The following is a 20,155-nucleotide window of genomic DNA, read 5'->3' as shown; positions in this document are numbered from 1 at the left end:
ACGTCGTCAAGCTCAGTTTGAGTCTGCGCAGTACGATCAGCCATCAGGAAGTGAGGGCTTCTAATTTGCTTCACTTCTCTCCGTTGAAACCTATGGGGTCGCTGAGTCCAGTTTATATACTGTGTATGGCTTTAAAGCGCTTTAAAGCAGATAGATAGGAAAACAGTTTTCTTTCCTGTTGTGTAAATCAAATGTTGATTAAAAAAATTACACAAAATATGCCTGGAGCTTTTTTTTTTAAGTTATAGCTGGTAAAGAGTTTAGCTAGCAATGCCAAAAATCATAAAAAATGTAAGTCACAAAAAAAAGTTTCTAGTAAATGCATATTAGTAAATTGGATGCCAGTTTAATGAATAGGCATAATTTTGGTTCCTCACAGTGCGTCATAAATTTTGACAATATTCCAGGAAAAATGTGTTTCAGTACTTGTGATCTTTCCAAATTAAACTCTTTTCACACTGAAGAGTTCCAGATTAATAGATCTAAACCTGCCCCTTGTGTTCTCACGTCAGGCTGCTGATACCAGCTTTGATCCGTTGTGAAAACAGACAGGAGTTTGTTCATGATATTACAGAGAGAGGTTAAGAAGATTGCGGGTTGTCCTGTGTGACTAACAGCCCAGATTCTGCTTCATTTGACACTTATTTGTTTTGGCCTTGTGACTCCACTGGCCTCCTCTAGTCTGAGACATGTGAGGTTTAAGGCCGGAAGACACTACACAACTTTTAAAATCTGAACAGGAGAAGAGTTAACACTAGTTGGCAAAAATCAGAACAATGACTACTTAGAATCTGTAGACCTGCTCTGACTTTCGACAACTAGTCTTGACTCCTCTTGTAAATAAAGGCAAAAATCTACAGTAGGCTCAAGTCAATTCACCTTTATTAAAGCCTTTATACAATACAGATTTTTTTTTTTTCAAAGCTTTTCAAAGTTGTGTATTCCACCTAGTGTATTCCAACCTTTATAATTATAATCTTGTATTTTGAACGAAGTCTTTGATGGAATGGCAAAAGTCTGTGATGGAGGGCCCCCTGGTGGCTCTCAAGGGCACTCCAGCTGGTGATCGTGACAATCTGACTGTTGTTACTGCCACCATGATGTGACTTTTAGTATTTGTGACATTAATCTTATGAGGATTCAGATTTACTTAATGTTATCTAATCGCTGAGTAATTTTTGAGCCATGGTATTAAAAAAACTACAGAAAATATTAGTTATGTATGTATAGCATTGAAAGCAAAATGACAGGATGTGGCAATATCCTGTGGCAAGTGACTTATTCTGTGAGAATGTACTATTGTGGAGATGACACAATAGTACATTCTCACAGAATAAGTCACTTCACTATGTTCCCTTATGCTTATTACTCAGAAACATAGGCAAAAACTAAACAAAAATGTATGGAGAGCGGGGTATGTTGTCACACTTTTCACACTGTCTAACATTTACTGAGCACCATACATCAAAATGGTATAAATCTCATACCAAATGAAAGAAGGAAGTCTTGGGCACATATGTTGTATTCATAACATCTTCATATCTTATCTCATTACAGAGTTGTAGACTGTTGAATAGCGAGTGTGCACTTGTGACAATTTGCCCCATCGGCGGGTAAGTTGTCACACTAGATTATCTAAAAAATAAGAACACAAATACTTAATTGTGAATATTGATTTTAACTTTTAAACTCAAAACAGACCTGGAAATATAAACATCCATGCCTGGAGAACCTGGAAAAACGTCTCGGGTTACTGGATGTAACCCTGGTTCCCCGAGAGAGGGGAACGAGACGCTGCGTCATATCAACGCTACGGGGAATGCCTTCGGCATGCGTTATCTGAAGTCACTATACAACTATTCCAATCTGGATTGGTGTGCGTCATCGTGCGTCATGACGTTGCATGTGACGGTGACCCGGACGCTATATAAGGGTCACAGGAACAAGGAAATGACAGCTTCGAAAAAGGTTCAAAGCAGCTGTTCTCAGGGCGCCCCGAAGGTGGGGAGAGGGGACGCAGCGTCTCGTTCCCCTCTCTCGGGGAACCAGGGTTACATCCAGTAACCCGAGACGTTCCCCTTCGTTACGGGGAACTCCCGCTGCGTCATATCAACGCTACGGGGAACGAGTACCAGCTAGCCCCCACAGAGAACAGGCGCCCCTGGTGTGAAACATCTGGCACACTCAAGAGCACTAAAGCAAGGGAGAGTGAAAGATCCAACTGTGCTAAGAATTTTATTCTTTCTTGTTTGGTGTACAAAGGGAAGGTTGCATCAACAACCTCGATATTAAGGTCCAAGTATATAGGCCTGATTAATGAAAGGCAGAACACTTAACTCCTAACACCTTTTTAGTGGATCATCTCTGGAAGCCTAAGAGGCTCTCTTGCTTACACCGCACATGCAATGAAGGATGAAGAGCCTGAGGAATTTTTAGAATAGCCTCCGGTACCTTGGTTACCGGGGAGAAATATCTCAAAGAAAGCTAACAAACTCCCATTTAATACCCTATATAGATATACTCTGCAGAGCCGAATAAAGGCTCTAAGCAATTTAATATGATAGCCTGCAGAGACAGGGTTCATCCAGATTTTGACGCAGCATACAGAGGCAGAAAGCACTCTGAAGGTGAGGATCATTGCTAAGGACAGGGGAGAATTTATAGAACCCACTATACTAAGAATTTTATTCTTGTCTTTTTTGGTGTAAGAAAAAGGCTGAGTTAACAGCCTCAGAAGTGAGGTCCAATATATACATATGCCTAAAAAGGCAGGACACTGACTCCAAGGCACCATTAGTGGATAACCCTAAAAGCCTAGAAGGCTCTCCTGTCACACTTATAGCAACGAAGGATGAAGAGCCAGAGGAAATCATAAGATAGCCTCCGGTACCCTTATTGGTGACCGGGGAAATTTCCTACTAGAAAGCTAACAGATTTCCAAAATATGTAGATTTTCTTTTAATCTAACATATATACACGTATCCCGCAGAACCGACAGGGGCTTTTCTTTCCACAGACCTGTCAGCCTGCAAGGATAACAGGATTCATCCTAGAAGGCTACAGGGAAATATGGAGGTCATGGGACGACCCGGGTGGACCACCCTGAGAGCATACGGAGGCCGTAGGCGCCATAGCGGCTCTGAGCGTGGACGAGAGGTCCCGATTAGAGTATAGAAGAATCCCAGTACTGAAGCCATAGGGCAGTAAAAGGCTGGGTCCAGCTAACTCAATTAAAACTTCCTGAGCCGGGGAGTTCTGGAGGTAGCTGATCTGATGACCTCGGCCACCAGATCACCCTATTCGAGAAGGCCAGTGTGGTTTTTCGAGAATAAGATCTACTCAAAATCCTCTGACCCTCTCCAGAACTCCAGGGAGTAGAGCGACCGGGGGAAAAGGCGTACAGACGTTGCCTCGGCCACGTCTGTACCATGGCCTCCAGACCCAACGGGGCTGGATGCGAGAGAGAGAACCAGAGCGGGCAATGAGAATTCTCATGAGAAGCGAATAAATCTACCTCCGCCTGGCCGAACTTCTCCCATATAAGCTCCACCACCTCGGGGTGGAGCCTCCATTCCCCTGGCCTGGGCCCCTGTCTCGACAGGGTGTCTGCTCCCACATTATCAACCACAGGTATATACATAGCCCTCACAGAGAGAAATTTGTCCTTAGACAAAAATAGAATATGATGGGCCAATTTGCACAGAGGACGAGACCTCAAGCCCCCCTGATGGTTGATATAGAAAACCACCGATATATTATCAGACCCAATAAGGACCTGATGGCCTCTGAGGTCTGGAGGGAAATGCCTGAGGGCAAAGAATACTGCCAGCATCTCCAGGCAACTGATGTGCCATGAGAGGTGATGGTCCTTCCAGACCCCGCGGGTGTACCGGCCCTCCATGACCGCACCCCAGCCCCTGCGGGAAGCATCCGTGGTCAGAATTTTTCTGGGACACGAAGCTCCAAGCACCTGGCCTTGGGACAGGAACCGTATGTCTTTCCATATGACTAGAGAACGAAGGTACCTGGACGTAACTCTAATCATACGGAAGGGGTTGCCCCTTGGGGAAAACCCCCTGGTCCCGAGCCACCACTGTAGGGCCCCATAAGGCCCAAAATTCCTTGAAAATGTTTGACAGTGATGGCCTGGCCTAACCTGATAGCTCTAACTGCAGCCACGATACTTTAAATACATGGCTGGGTCAAGTGAACTTGCATAGATTGCGAGTCCCACTCAGCTCCAAGAAATTTTATTCTTTGAAGAGGAGACAGATAACTTTTCTTGACATTGAGCCTTAGCCCCAAGCACTGAAGATGACGCAAAACAACATCTCGATGTTGGATTGCTAGCGTCTCTGGTTCTGCCAGAATAAGCCAGTCATCTAATAATTTAGGATGCGGTTCCCCTGAAGTCTCAGTGGAGCAAGGGCAGCATCCATACAGAAAGTGCAAGGGGATAGAGTTAGGCCGAAAGGAAGAACCCTATATTGGTAAGCTTTTCCCCCCAAAAGCGAACCTAAGGAACTTCCTATGATAATGGATGATGAAGTTATGAAAATAAGCATCCATGAGATCTATTGTCACAAACCAGTCTTCAGATCTGATTTGCTGAATGATACTGGGTATAGTGAGCATATTGAAACTAAATCTCCTCAAAGATTTATTCAATACTCTAAGATCTACAATAGGATGAAGTCCACCATCCTTTTTCGGAACAATGAAGTAACGGCTGTAAAAACCTGAATCCCTCTCCTGATTAGGGGCAATTTCTATTGCTTTTGCTAAAAGAGATTCAACTTCATTTTCCATCACCTGGCGCTGATGTAAGAAAACCAGTGTGTGAAATACCCCGTTAAAATCGGGTGGTCTTACTTTAAACTGGATTCTATATCCTTTAACTATACCCAGGGTCCATTTAGATATATTCGGAAGGCCTGACCAGGCGTCTAAACAATCTACAAGAGGAATCAATTTCTCTGGGTTAGTCTCAGGTGATATAATGTGCTTATCGGTGGTCTGAAGCAGTTTACTGGCAGGACGTAACCGATGAATAATCTAATAAGGAGATCAGTCCCTCGAGACTGACCTCAGGTTTTGAGATTCGGTGACCTGAAGCGATAGATCGGCAGGAACTAACCGAAAATAATATGAAGTGCCCTTAAAGGTTCGGCGTTTTTACGCCAGGACCTCATAGTTTATTTTTTCTTAGCCCGAAAGGCAGTCCTCAGACCTGACTTAGGGGCTTTTTTTTTTTTTTTTTTTTATGAGAACGTCTCCTCTGACCCCAAGCCCTGTACAGGGGGAAGGGGAGGGGAAGAGGTGACTTCCCAGAATATGAGGAGCTGGTGACTGTCCCCGAGGGACCTGGACTACCATATGTAGGTATGCATTTTTTTTTTTTTTTTTTTTTTGACATTCCGCCATATAAGCCTTCCCTACCAAATTCGAGATAATATTTATATTAGCTCCACTTTAATTTTGGAGGGACGTGTCTGAGTCATCAGAGGTAATACGATATCTGGGAGAAATATTCTTCTACCCCCTGCATCATTAAATTCCCCTTTAATTTTCTTCTTCAATTATTCCACAATCTCAGTACCTCAGTATGGAGATCGTTTGAAAAAGGAAGACTCTGACACAAGGATTTTGACTGGGTTTGCAGGAAGCACTCTTTTTAGACGCTTCCTTCTTATTAAATTACCAAACATTTAATTTCATTACAGCCCCAGTCTTTCTCCAGCAACTCCTCATAATGTGGTGAATATTCGTGGTTCAGTGTTGATAGTATCTGACTCCTCAGAATCAGATAAATCAAACACCGGGTCTTTAACACGGTCGGAAGAAGCCGCAGTGACGCGGGCTTCCGAACCGTGCGCGAGACCTGTAAACACTGCTCCACGTGCGAACCCAATGCAAACAGACAACGCGCTGCCTCGACAGACGCGAGCTGATGCACTAGGAACGCAAGCCTATTTTATTCTTTTTAAACAGGCTCAGGCGGGAGCGGAAGAGTAAACTCAGAGTCTACACCCTGCAGACCTGTAATCTACGCGCTGCCTCGGCAAACGCGAGATCCGAGCCACTATAGATTCTGTATTGCAATGCAGACATTAATCTACACGCTGCCTCGGCAAACGCGAGATTAGTCACAGAATCTTTATTGCAGAGTAGCCGTAATCTACGCGCTGCCTCGGCAAACGCGAGATCCGAGCCACTATATAGATTCTGTATTGCAATGCAGACATAAACCTACGCGCTGCCTCGGCAAACGCGAGATATCCCAGTCACAGAATCCTTTCAGTTTGCACAAAATAGACAGTGCCCTCGAGAACTGTCCGTGCAAGCTCCGCTCACAACCCAACACCACAAAGCAAGTGTGCGCCATCCTTTGCTTCTTTAATTATTCTTAAATCAAGGAGACGCACACTGCCTTCGCCATAGTAGATTTGACAGACAACACCAAATAAGACGTACAGTTTGACATTGAACGCTGCTGAAGAACAGAAGCTGTCATTTCCTTGTTCCTGTGACCCTTATATAGCGTCCGGGTCACCGTCACATGCAACGTCATGACGCACGATGACGCACACCAATCCAGATTGGAATAGTTGTATAGTGACTTCAGATAACGCATGCCGAAGGCATTCCCCGTAGCGTTGATATGACGCAGCGGGAGTTCCCCGTAACGAAGGGGAACAATTATTTAAATCCAAATAATGCACATTTCAATTAAGTGGCAAAACCACTTTACTTTGAACTTTAAACTCAAACGTTCTATGGCTTGCACATAGATCCTGATAACTGAATGGAATGCTGCAGATAACCTGCTCAACTTAACCTCTGATCAAAACAGATGCCCTGTATCTGACTAATCGGACTCATCTCCAGAGTCACAATTCTGACACACATAAATTGCCTGGCCTGAGGTGCAAGCATCATGGGCCCAATTGTTGCATTTTACACATTTTACGCATATGCTACTCTGAACAATGCCTGAACTTCGTATTTTGAGCACTTCTTGTGGTTTTTTTTTTGCCTCTTCACAATGACTCGCTTAAATTAGTCCTAATTTGTAAGTCGCTTTGGACAAAAGCGTCTGCTAAATGACTAAATATAAATGTAGCTGCCTTGTTTTTCAGCTTTTTGCTAGATTGAGACTTATTCTTTTCTATTTCTAGTTTCTGCTTCACTGGCGTGTCAGTAAGTATTGCTGATTTGCGTCGTTTTCTTCCTTTGCTGGCTGGTTTTCGGGGGCCATCTTTTGGATATGGCCGGATGTCCACTGGAGTTGGTAGCCCACTGTCAGCAATAGCATTGCTGGGTAAGGGTGAGCTGGTGATAGCAGAAGCAACTGGGCGTGCTAGGCAGGACAGGTTGGTGCTGGGGCTGTGTTTATTTGTACAGGGGCAAGTTGTCACATGTGACGACTTGCCCCAAAGTCATTGAGACAACTTGCCCCATATTGACATGTGAGCTAATGTTGGCTAAATCTCAAGTTTAGCTCAACATATCACTTTAGCTAAAGTACCAAAAGACACGTTACTGTCTCCTCTATTTTGTGCAAAATAATAATTTTAAACATTCATACCTAACAAAGTTGTATTGCATAAAATGTAAAGTGATTTTTTTTTTACTTTTAAGCAGAAAAATAAGAAAATTGTGCTAACCTCAGATTACAGTGATCTTGACCACATGTGAACAGGAAGTTGACTATAGAAGAAGAAGTCACATAAAGTGGCTATTTGATTTTTGAGATAGAGCCTCTAGTGTTGGAGTTATGGACAGTGTGACAACTTACCCGTGTGACAACTTACGCCGCTCTCCCCCTACACTTATGTGAATTCCAGTCATGTGTACTGATTATTTTTGGTAGACTAGAGCAATATTTAGAGGTATGGCTCCATCTACTGGTTAATATCAATGGTTCATAACATTTACATTTGCATTTGGCAGACCAAAGCGACTTACATTGCATTTCAAGGTACACATTTTACATTATTATCAGTTCTCAGTTCTTGCATTCCCTGAGAATCGAACCCATGATCTTAGCGTTGCAAGCGCCAACGCTCTACTACTGTTTGAGCTACAGGAAAGCCGACAATCATTGCCATCATATATAGTAGACGTGATCGAGCTGTATATTGTATATTATTCTTGGGTCTGTTTGAACCCTGTGGAACTTAAGCTTTTAAAACAATATTATGAAATGCTTTTAAAATATTTTTCAACTAAAACCATATTGTATTTGATCAGTAATTTCTCATTAATGAGTAAATGTCCAATTTTGAAAGCTTTGAATGTTACCATGTTTTCACAGAGATGAAGAAAGATGATAAACAGCCTGAATCTCCTTTTCATGCAGCAACGAATCATCAAAAGGTGGAGTGAAATGTGGACTCCTCCTTTTTCAAAACCCTTTTTTTTTTTTTTACTATTTGGTCCATAAAACTTTAATCTACAAACAGACATTACTTTGTCATTTCATTTTAATTTCCAAATCATTGCGTGTATGCATATGCAAGCATGTTTATAAACAAAATGCAGTCCCAGAAGGAAGGAAGAATGTGTGTGAGTGAAGTAAAGAGGCTTCAGAAGTCAGAAATCTAACTAATAGATATGTCCACTTCACTTTTGGGTCAAAACAGGTGTAACATTTATGTCTCTTAATTTTTTTTATAAAAATAAAAATAAAAATAAATTATATATATATATATATATATATATATATATATAAAATAAATGATGTGTATTTTGACAGTCTCATCACATGTCCAAAGTTACATTTTCGTACTAAAAATTATGGATAAAAAAAAAAGATGTACATAGCTCTTCTGGCTCAAAACAGACCCTGATGCATTAGCAGGGTATTAAATATGAGCCTCTAAAAGAACACAAAACTTTTTGAAAAAATAAATGTTTCTAAATGATCAATGGATAATCAACTATACTAAACATATACATTGTACAAATCTACATAAAGATTTGTGTCAAGGGGAACATATTTTAAAAATGTTCTTATTGATAACTTTCCTGATGGTGTGCTGATGTGAAGTGAAGCAGAGATGCACATACAACCTGAATATACTTCTCAGAGATGCATACACAAAAGTGTAGACAGTTCAGGTAAAGCCGGATGTGTTGTGGTCAGTGTTTCTTCTGTGTACTGCACACAGACAAATTCATCACACTTCAGAAGATCTGCATGCTGTAAACACAACAGGACAAGAAGTTAAGAATTTAAAAATGGGCTCATTAACAGTTTATGAGTTAGAGAATTTTACTCAGAATCACAGGAGGAATTTTCTAAATTGTAATAAAAAAATTATAATAAAAAGACAATTAAAACGGTGCTCGGTTGAACGTTCGCATCTTGTAAGCCACTTTTGTTTAATGCTATTTTAAAGACTTTGGATGTCTGAAACATAGATATGAGATACACTGATAATGTTCATGTGTGTCATAACATGTTTATGAGTAACACTCTTTGCACTAATATATTAAATTATTATATTATTATTATTATTATAATATACTAAATTATTTTGTATATTTATTTTATAATTAGTTTGTGAGTGATATCCTAAGTTCAATTAGAGTGCATATAATATAACTGTATGTTCTGGAAATCAGTTGTATTTACATCTACATAACTGTGGACATTTTAACATCACTGAAGTAAAAAAACAACTTTTGGAAGTTTTTGCATGCCAATTTTTAAGCAAATTTCACACATGGAATTAGATAAAATCTACTTAACTAAGTTAAGTAAATTTACAAAGAAAATAAGTTACTTTAACTTGGCCAGATAAAGTTCGTTGAGTACTTTCTACTTAAGTTCACTTTGCAATAATATGTTTCAAGTACATTTTATTGAAACAATATAACTGAATTAAGTCATTCATTTAAAGTGTATGGAATAATACAGTACATCTACAATTTAAAAGCAATGTGGTACTTGAACACAGAGATCTCAATACTTGGTACACAATACACAATAATGGTAACATTCATTGGATTCTTTTTGAATGTGTCATTTTGAGTAGAAAATGACTTCCGGATGTCACAGAAAAAGTTAATAAACCTAATTACAATGATAAAACAGTGTAAATACAGCTGGAAAACAGTGAACAATGCAACCTAATTAATTATTCATAATCCCCAGTGCATGATGGGAATGGGATTACTTAATTTTATAACGATATACGCTTTAATTTCTACAATCTTAAAATGAGTACCAATATATAATTAACTTTTATTCATTCATTTATTTATTTATTTATTTATTTATTTATTTATTTATTTATTTATTTATTTATTTATTTATTTATTTATTTATTTATTTATTTATTTATTTATTTATTTATTTATTCATCTATTTATCTATTTATTTATTTGATTGCCTGAACTAATTTATGGAGGTAAAAATTGCATTTGTTTTGTTTTTTTCCTTTAGTATTTACTACACCACAGAATTATTTTTATCAGTGATGAATTTCATTCCATTTGAAAACTTTCTTCATTTCTTCATAATTTAGCCTGTTTACTGACTTGAATTTAAAAGGCTTTCAATTTAGTTCCGAATGACACACCAGCAAGTAGTTTAAGAATTAAAAAGGTATTATGTTCACAACATTAATCAGAGTAGTTTATAAAAACATACCTGAACTTGAGCTTTCTGTGTTTTCCTTCTTCTCAAAGCTGACAGTGATCATAAAGGGACAAAGTCAGGATCATGCCACAACTTAAATATATTTTAAAATAATCAAAAGCTCAAAATGACTTACTTTTACATCCATTAGTACACAGGATAAAGATGAGCATTTATATGAAAACAGGAATCACTACAGCCATACAGATAAAGAGATACTGCATCCACCATGGCTTTGCATTAAAGCTGGTATCAGTGTTGTCTGTCTCACTGTCTCCTTCTCTTGTTACTAAGAAAAGAAAAGGAGAAGTAATGTTTACTCTAAGCTGGCTGAGCATCCAAATCGCAATCTGTTTTAATCAGAGCTGGTATCTGTGTCTCTTTCTGTTGTCACTAAAAAATTAAATAAAAAGCATCCACATTCTTTTTTAAAAGGAGAAGCAATGTCCAAGGTTGGAGCATCAACCAAATTTATATAATACAATTATATATAGTATAATTTTTTTTTTACTGAATCATATAAAAGCATAGACAAGTGGAACATTTCGCACATCACTCTGTGATTAGATTGAAACTGCTCTTACTTCCAGTGCAATACTTTTCATTTCCCAGGCTGTCATCTGTGAAAAAAAAAAAAAAAAAAAAAAAAAATGTGTTAGTTTAAAATAAAAATAAATTTGAAGTTTCATATAATTACCACAGCTGGTTTTGACGGCCTTACATAATCTTATTTGTTAACATAAAAAAGTTGATCGAAAATAGTTACCTGAGACAGAAATATTAATAAAATGGCTAACTGTTGACGAGTCTGGTAACTGCAGTTCACATCTGTAAAGGCCGTCATGATTCTTAGTTATATTTGTGAAAGTTAAATATGAAGTCAACAGATCAGGTGCTGAATAGTTCTGTGATGATGACATTTGACCTCCAGACACTGGAATCCATCCATTCAAGTTTTCTTTAGTCCAGGTTATATTGCTTGTCTGATGATCACAAAACTTCAGATTGCAGGAGATCTTGAAAGGCTTGTTTGTACAGACTTTATGAACAGCCCCTCTCTGAACTTTAAAGACACATGTGGAGGCATGACCTAAAACATAAAACATTGCAGCAAATGTAGAGAGACAATGACAAAAGAACACACATGATTCAGTTTCATCATAAACTTTACACCCGTGATGCTAGTTGGCTCCACTTTTACTAAAAATAAATTCAATAGAACGTTCATGAGCCCAAATTAGTCCGCGAAAATCACAGCATCAATAGTGGATTTTTTCTTGGACATCATATATGAATATGAACTCACCTTGTGCATCAGTGTTCACATGGAGGATGAAAACTACAAACATGTGCAGGAACAAAGCTTTCTTCCTCAGGTATAGCCAATCCATCTTAAACACAAGCCAGGTATGTCATAAATGGTCTCCAGAATATAAATGAATCCAGTCTAGTCCTCACAGTCACCATCTAAATCACACAACTAAACATTTATTTCTGTCACTGGTCTGTTTATTTTTATACTTGTGGTTTCCATTTCCTTTTCGCGACATGCACTCATCCTGTTGTGTGTGCTTTTGCACATGACTTTGGACAGGAGAACATTTCTTGGTCTGTGGTGTCCCTTTTTTTTTTTTTTGCATACTTCATGCAGTTATTGCACTTAAAGAATACACAAAGCAAATCCAACCATCTATACTTGTCATGTGTGACTCCAGCAGTCTCATTATGTGAAAGTTATTTATTTATTTTTATTTTTTTGAATTCTGTGTATGTAGAATCTAAATTCTTTTTATGTGTCAGTTACTCTGCTGATCTAATTCTAACACAAAAAGCACGCTTCCTGTCCTGGCTTTTCTTTCTCTATAAATGCTTGGCAATGTGACTCAGGTATAGGCCTTTTCCCCACTGCTGTATAAAGATTGGATGGTCTACACAGATTCCAAGGTTTAGCCTCTTTTATGTGTACATGCAACTTATTTGGGGGTTTGTAAAAAATGTTTTATTACCTTTGGCTAAGGAGGTAATAAAGTATAAACAACACTTCAAATTTCTCCCTTTATTTTTCATTTATATACACATATTAATTCAGCAGACATGTTACCCCAATACAGAAAATATTGGTCATAGCCTTGTGAGCAATCCAACAGGATGTACAGTAAGTACATTTATGGTAAAGGTGAAGAAGAACGACAGTATAACGCATAAACAATTTAGTTCAGAACACGACTATAACGAGAGAAACGATATCGAATCCCTTTAAAACAAATGTTTTCCAGCTGATGATTGATAAACACATTGACAGCCAATCAGAATCCATCTTGCTTTAAAGAGCTCAAGCATTTAAAGAAACAGAACTGCATAATAAGCAGAATGTTTAGGTTTGGATGGCACTAAAGTTATTGTTATAGTTATTTTTTATAGTTATTATTCTTGGTGCAAATGGGCCTTAAGTCACTTCAACAGTTTCCTTGTGACTTACCTTATAAAGTATTCAATCAACCAGTCAACCATGTATGAACATAGTTTTGTTTCAACAATGGAAAAATACTGTAAGCCATCAGTATCAGGTCAATATGTTTCTTCAAACTGCTTAATTTCGGTGACTTTAGAGCAATGGCTCCATCTATGGGGCCAGTTGCATAAACACAGCAACTTTATTAAGACTGTGTTAAGAACTAGTCTGACCAACTGTTTTACTTTTCTGATTTCTTTTAGACCAATCTATATAGTTTTATGTAACTGACTAAGACCAGTCCTAAAGAAGAAAAGTAGATGATTAACTTGTTGTCTAAGAAGTCTGTGCAACCTGACACTGATTATTAATAATTGCCAAAAGGGCCTAAATCATTTTGTAAGTAGGGCAGTAGCAGACAGAAGAGGGAAAGAAAGGGGACAAAGGGGATTTTTTAGGGGAAAGAAGGGGGACAAAAGGTTTTTTTCTTTTTCTTTGAGTGCTGAAAGAAACACTATATAAATGTAAAACTTAAAACTGTTCTGATTACTTATAATCATAAACTATCCTAGTATGAAATAAATGACTAATACAAATAATGTTAATGACATTTTTTATCATTTTTAAATAATGTAAAACAACTATTACCTAAGTGTATTTTAAATCACGAGCTGACAGAACAACTGGAAATCACTAAAATACAACATATTTTCCACAACAATCAATTATGTAACAAACATAGCTGTTACATGTATTACCTTTTTCATTTTAGTGCTTAGAATGTAACAAGTCTTGAAGACAGGATATGGATGTGTTGCATCAGACACCTATGATAAGTGCTGTGAGTTTCACTCAGAAACCACATTGAACTCCAATTTTCCGTGATGTAACGAGGAACGTAACGTCATGTGATGATTTGTACCGTGTGGTGTGAAAACATGCACACATCTCCTTTTTCCTGTTAGCCAGACAGTACTGTACAGCTTTACAAAACTTGAAAATGCTGCTTAACTTTGTCTGGTTGTATAACCCACAGAGGTGATATCAGGAGACCCGGATTGATGCATACTCTGAAAACTCCTCTCTTGTCGGACGGGGTGCAGTAGATGATGGTGTTGGTGTGAGGTGATTCAGAGATGCATATACAACCTGGCTTGATCTGTTATCTCTCCTGTTGGACAAACAATCATCACCCCCGCAATCTGACAGATGTGACGTAGACTGTGCAGGTGGTGATGTTGAACTGCATGTGTTGCTGTCACGAGAGTGCTGATGTCTTTCTTCTGAGTACTGGACACAGACAAATTCATCATGCTTCAGAACTCTGGGGCTCGGTGACGACAAGACAGATGTTGCTGTATACTGCAAACATAACAGGACAATCATTAACAAAGTGCATATGGTTGTGCAAAAATCATTATTTAAGAATTAAATAGTGGTAACACTTTACAATACGGGTGCACTAATATGCATTAATTCATGCACAGCTAGAACTAAACCATTAATTAATGATTACTGAATCAGCACAGCAACTAATAAAGAGTCTATATGATTAATAGATTAAGTAATATGTGAATTGCTATTAATTAAATGTCTCATCATGTATTAATTCCAATAAGTCAAGTCGTCACCTTCATTTAGCACTTTTAACAATATATATTGTTTCAAAGCGGCTTTACATTGATAATTGGAAATTAAAGTAACAGAGATTGTTTTGGCTTTACAGCCCTCTAGAATAAAGTTATTGTCCAGCTAAAGTTAATTTTGATCGATTCACTTCCGTTTCAAAGATCATTAGTTATTAACTTAGAGGCCCGCTAACACGACACCGAGTACAAATGGGTTCTGTAGTTCAGTAGTACAAAACGAGGCATTGGAAAGTTTATAATAAGTACATCAGGAGTTTATTTAAATGACACTTGCCTGACGGCTCATGCTATTGCTAACCCGGATGTCGACGTCACTTCAGTGGTTTGGGAAAAGCATGTAAAAGTCCTGGCAGAAAGCGATGCATAAGGATGTAGTGTAACAACGAATTATTTTTTTTTCCGAAGTGTTAAGAACTTAGTGTTAACTAATAATTGTTGCAAACTGGTAAAATATTAGTGCATTCCTGGACCTGGGCGTCGTTACACTACATCCCTTATGCATCGCTTTCTGCCAGGACTTTTACTTGCTTTTCCCAAACCCCTGAAGCAGTAGCATGAGCTGTCAGGCAAGTGTTATTTAAATAAACTCCTGATATACTTATTATAAACTTTCCAATGCCTTGTTTTATGAGTACAGAACCCATTTGTACTACTGTAGAAGTTTGGTGCCATTCTGGGCATTATTAGTGGGGTAATTTACGAGATACCTCCTTGGATCCATTAGTGCCTGCACTAAGCCATTCGGCTGATATCTCTAAATAAGCTCTAACTTTAATAATGTTCAACCAAGGGAAAAAAGGCTTCTGTGGGGGAAGTTTGGCTCGAGGTCATGGTGCAAAGGACCCTAGGTTGATTTTACTCCGAACCATCCCTTTATAGCGATAATTTGTTACTTTTAAAACTGCATTTTCCAAAAGATGGGCACAAATCTTACACTAAACCATGTCAAATTATCCATGTTATCCTCATGAATGAAAGTTAGAAATGTGGGTCTTTATACAGTGAATTTTACATAAAAATCTGTTTTTGTATATTTATTTATTTATTTATGTAGGCCTACATTAAAAAAAATATACTAAATCTATTTCTAATACTACTATAATAAATACATTTGTTTATAAATAAAGATTGATCCGTTGAAAGCAGTTATTTTGAGTTAGATGGCAAATGTTCTCCTCCTATCCAAATTTGACATTGAGGGGGTGCATTCAATTTGCCGCACATTCAAATACAATTTTCAAGAAAAAAAAAGGAAGAAAAAAACCTGGGGAAAATAAATGCAGAACATGTTCACATAGGACAATATTAACACAACTATATGCATGAAAATTCCCATCTACCTAAATTTCTAAATTTCCATTTAAGGTTCTTTTAATCTTTTAAGCTGCTTTTGTTTGACTTCATTTTGAAGGTTTAATTAGAATATTATGGGGAATTGTGAACTGTTGGACCAAAATGTGAAACGACAGAAAAAAATAAGTTAATTTAGTATATACAATTCAATTTAGATTAATTAAAAATGTCTAAATGCTGGCATTTCAAACATTGGTTGCTAATGTCATGTGTAAATTAATTTCATGTGTGATAACATAATTTATACAAAACATTATTACTTAACTGTATTAAACTTAACTTAACTTCATATAGCAGTTTATGAATTTCCTTTCATTTAATTTTGTAATTCTACATTCATAAAATGAAAATCAAGGTACAATTCCACATATTTTGCAATTTCAGTCAAAAACTGAATTGGAATTAAAAATAAAGTATTTGTACAGTAAAGGTACAGTATTTTCCAACATTAATCAGAGTAATTTATAAAAACATACCTGAACCTGTGCTTTCTCTGTTTTCCTTCTTCTCAAAGCTGACAGTGTGATATCAGTAAAGGGACAAAATCAGGATCATGCTAAAACTTAAATATATTTTAAAATAATCAAAAGCTCAAAATGACTTACTTTTACATCCATTAGTACACAGGATAAAGATGAGCATTAATATGAAAACAGGAATCACTACAGCCATACAGATAAAGAGATACGGCATCCACCACAGGTTTGCATTAAAGCTGGTATCAGTGTTGTCTGTCTCACTGTCTCCTTCTCTTGTTACTAAGAAAAGAAAATGAGAAGTAATGTTTACTCTAAGCTGGCTGAGCATCCAAATCGCATCCATGGGTTCATTCAGGATAACTGGGACTTTTCCCGTCATCTCAATAGCAAAAACTGTTGCATATTACACAAATTCACCCATGTAGTAATACTTATTTTTTCTTGAATTGAATCATAATGTTTTTTTTGTTTTGTTTTGTTTTATCAACATTTTTAAGAAGAACATGCACATCACTCTGTGATTAGACTGAAACTGCTCTTACTTCCAGTGCAATACTTTTCATCTCCCAGGCTGTCATCTGTGGAAAAAAAACAGACCTAATTTGTTAGTTTCAAATAAATTTGAAGTTAATTACCACAGCTGGTTTTGACGTCCTTGCATAATCTTATTTGTTAACATAAAAAAGTTGATAGAATATAGTTACCAGAGACAGAAATATTAATAAAATGGCTAACTGCTGTCGAGTTTGGTAACTGCAGTTCACATCTGTAACGGCCGTCATGATTCTTAGTTATATTTGTGATAGTTAAATATGAAGTCAACAGATCAGGGGCTGAATAGTACTGTGATGATGACATTTGACCTCCAGACACTGGAATCCATCCATTCAAGTTTTCTTTAGTCCAGGTTATATTGCTTGTCTGATGATCACAAAACTTCAGATTGCAGGAGATCTTGAAAGGCTTGTTTGTACAGACTTTATGAACAGCCCCTCTCTGAACTTTAAAGACACATGTGGGGGCATGACCTAAAACATAACATTGCAGCATTATCTTCATTGTATGAAGACAATAATAACAGTAAAGTTACAACATTAAAACAATTACACGTTTAAAAAAAAAAAGAGACAATGCTATGGAAATGAACATATAAACGTTCCACTTTACTGCTTTGCTGTTCTAATAGCAAACAGACTATAAATGTCCAACGGTAAAACATTAGCTTTTAAGCATTTGTTACACTGCAATATTACACTGATTTATGTTTAGAATTTGATAACATACATCTTTTTTTGCAATAATGTCTACAAATAAAAAGTGTCTGGAAATCTAAACTAAGGTGTGGTTTTAAACATACCATGTTTGCTTGTTATGTCACCTAAAATATTCATTAGTACTGTGAAATATATTTGAATTTATTGAACTTATGTTTTCAACTCCACTTGCAACTTTTATTTGAAAAATTCCTTCTGCACCTCCACATTTGGTTAAACTTTTACTAAAATTCTAATTCACTAGAATATTCTCACCTTGAACTCACCTTGTGCATCAGTGTTCACACGGAGCATGAAAACTACAAACACGTCCAGGAACAAAGCTTTCTTCCTCAGGTATAGCCAATCCATCTTAAACACAAGCCAGGTATGATAAAAAACGGTTTCAAAATATAACTTAATCCAGTCTAGTCCTCACAGTCACCATCTAAATCACGCAACTAAACACTTATTTCTGTCACTTGTGCTCTTCATTCTTATACTTGTGGTTTCCATTTCCTTTACCTACGCACTATGCAATCATCCTGCTCCGTGTGCTTTTGCAGATGTAGTGAGTGAGCTTCACATGATTTTGGACAGGAGAGCACTTTTGCTCTGTGGTTTTGTTGTTTTGCATACTTGATGTACAGTTATTACACCTTACTGGAGCACAAACACCCATTGCTGTTTATACAATGTACGTGAAAAACAACCTCACACATTCAAATTTTGTTCAAATATCAAGTTATGTTGAATATTATAAATAGTTTTAAAGGTTCTTGTCTGGTTAAACTTAAACTTTGCGTCTGAACTTATTATACAAAGCTCATTCAACCATAAGCATGCAACCATGAGCATGTGACTGGAAAAACAAAAACACAACGTGTGCGTGCGTGTGTGTGTGTGTGTGTGTGTGTGTGCACCCAGGTAAACCCTATGTTATGAGGGTTGGCACACAAAGATGGCAATATGCAAAATATTTGTCCGTGTGGGGATATTTTTTGGTCCCCATGAGTAAAACAGCTTATAAATCAGACTAAAATATGTTTTTTGAAAATGTAAAAATGCAGAAAGTTTTCTGTGATGGGTAGGTTAAGGTTTAGGGGATAGAATATACACTTTGTCCAGTATAAAAATCATTATATGGAAAGTCCCCATAAAACAGGAAAACACAATGTGTGCGCTCGTGTGTGTGTGTGTGTGTGTGTGTGTGTGTGTGTGTGTTTTGTTACCATGATCTAGACAATGTGTTAAGCATGGTACCCATTTCAAAGCCATACCGAAAAGAGACAAACTTTGGTAAAACAAAACCGTGAAATATAAACCAAAAAATTAATTAAATACTATAGCAGTTGTGATATAATGTCTTATTTATGAAAAGGTATGGCACAAATATGAAAAATAAACTCACAAGAGTAAGAAACAAAGCAAGAATGTACCTGTGTAGCACCTGTGTAGTTGCACAATCAACATGCCAAACATATTTCAACGGTGCAACATGTTCTGGACAGACTTCATTCAATGAAGCTTTAAAACTGTATTAGACAGAAATGCTTTAGACAGAACACTATATAGACTTTTAACTTTTTTGCTCATCAGCCACTGTTGCTAGTGGTTTTCCACAGTTACTAGCCACTCAGCATTTTCACTGACCACAATTTTTACATCGATACCATGGCGAAAAACTGCCATATAGATATTTTTAATATCATCTCATAATTTGGCAGCAGGTATATTAGGCTCCCGTCACTTTAAGACTTGCCGCACGGATCCATTATACTGTTACACATGCGTTTTCTCGTTTGCATTCACTTTAAACATAACTGACTTAATTCCTAATTGAAGAACTGAATGAAAATAGCACAGCCTGAAAGGACAACTTGTGGATTGATATATGCCATTCTCGTAAAATACATATTTTACAGTCACTATTATGCTAAATGAAATCCACTGTATCGTAGTATAGCCCCACTTGGCAACCCTGGATGGTTAAGAGTGCATTCAAAACTTTAAGTTGTACTGCAGCTTTGAAATTTGTGTTCATTGAATTCAGCCAAGAAATCAATCTGTGACATTTATCCTCTGTCTATCGTTTACACATCGAAAAATAAATAAAATAAAAATAAATGCAGGCAATTGTGCGCAGCAGGGGAGTATCTGAGGATTTTACAATAATATTAACAAATTGCATGTATATAGCAGTTTTCCCAACACTCAAAAAGTTTACATTATAAGAGGAAAATCTCCTCAACCACCACCAGTCGGAAGCATCCCCCTTTATGATACGACAAAATCCGTAGAGCCAGAACACACACCAGCTT

General features: G+C 37.3%; 1 protein-coding gene across 1 annotated transcript; it reads right to left on the bottom strand.

Annotated features, from left to right (window-relative positions):
- Window positions 1–8,740: 8,740 nt before the first annotated feature.
- Window positions 8,741–18,391, bottom strand: LOC311298181 (uncharacterized protein). The gene is made up of 11 exons (XM_084420902.1): window positions 18,122–18,391; window positions 17,286–17,609; window positions 17,124–17,159; window positions 16,708–16,860; window positions 16,579–16,616; window positions 11,955–14,462; window positions 11,415–11,738; window positions 11,233–11,268; window positions 10,785–10,937; window positions 10,661–10,698; window positions 8,741–9,205 (listed from the first exon to the last, which is right to left on the bottom strand). The coding sequence occupies exons 1-6, from the start codon at window positions 18,204–18,206 to the stop codon at window positions 14,145–14,147; spliced, it is 954 nt and encodes a 317-aa protein (XP_084277028.1). The 5' UTR covers window positions 18,207–18,391; the 3' UTR covers window positions 8,741–9,205; window positions 10,661–10,698; window positions 10,785–10,937; window positions 11,233–11,268; window positions 11,415–11,738; window positions 11,955–14,144.
- Between the last annotated feature and the right edge of the window lie 1,764 nt (window positions 18,392–20,155).

Source organism: Rutilus rutilus, assembly GCF_951802725.1.
Source record: "Rutilus rutilus genome assembly, chromosome: 10".
NCBI lineage: Eukaryota > Metazoa > Chordata > Actinopteri > Cypriniformes > Leuciscidae > Rutilus > Rutilus rutilus.
This window is presented reverse-complemented; position numbering and strand designations above follow the sequence as displayed.

Coding starts and splice junctions, on each gene's coding strand:
- LOC311298181 (XM_084420902.1), bottom strand. CDS start 18,206: ATGGATTGGCTATACCTGAGGAAGAAAGCTTTGTTCCTGGACGTGTTT. Junction 16,861..17,123: donor TGAAAAGTATTGCACTGGAA/GTAAGAGCAGTT, acceptor TTCTTTTCTTAG/TAACAAGAGAAGGAGACAGT. Junction 16,617..16,707: donor GTGTACTAATGGATGTAAAA/GTAAGTCATTTT, acceptor TCACACTGTCAG/CTTTGAGAAGAAGGAAAACA.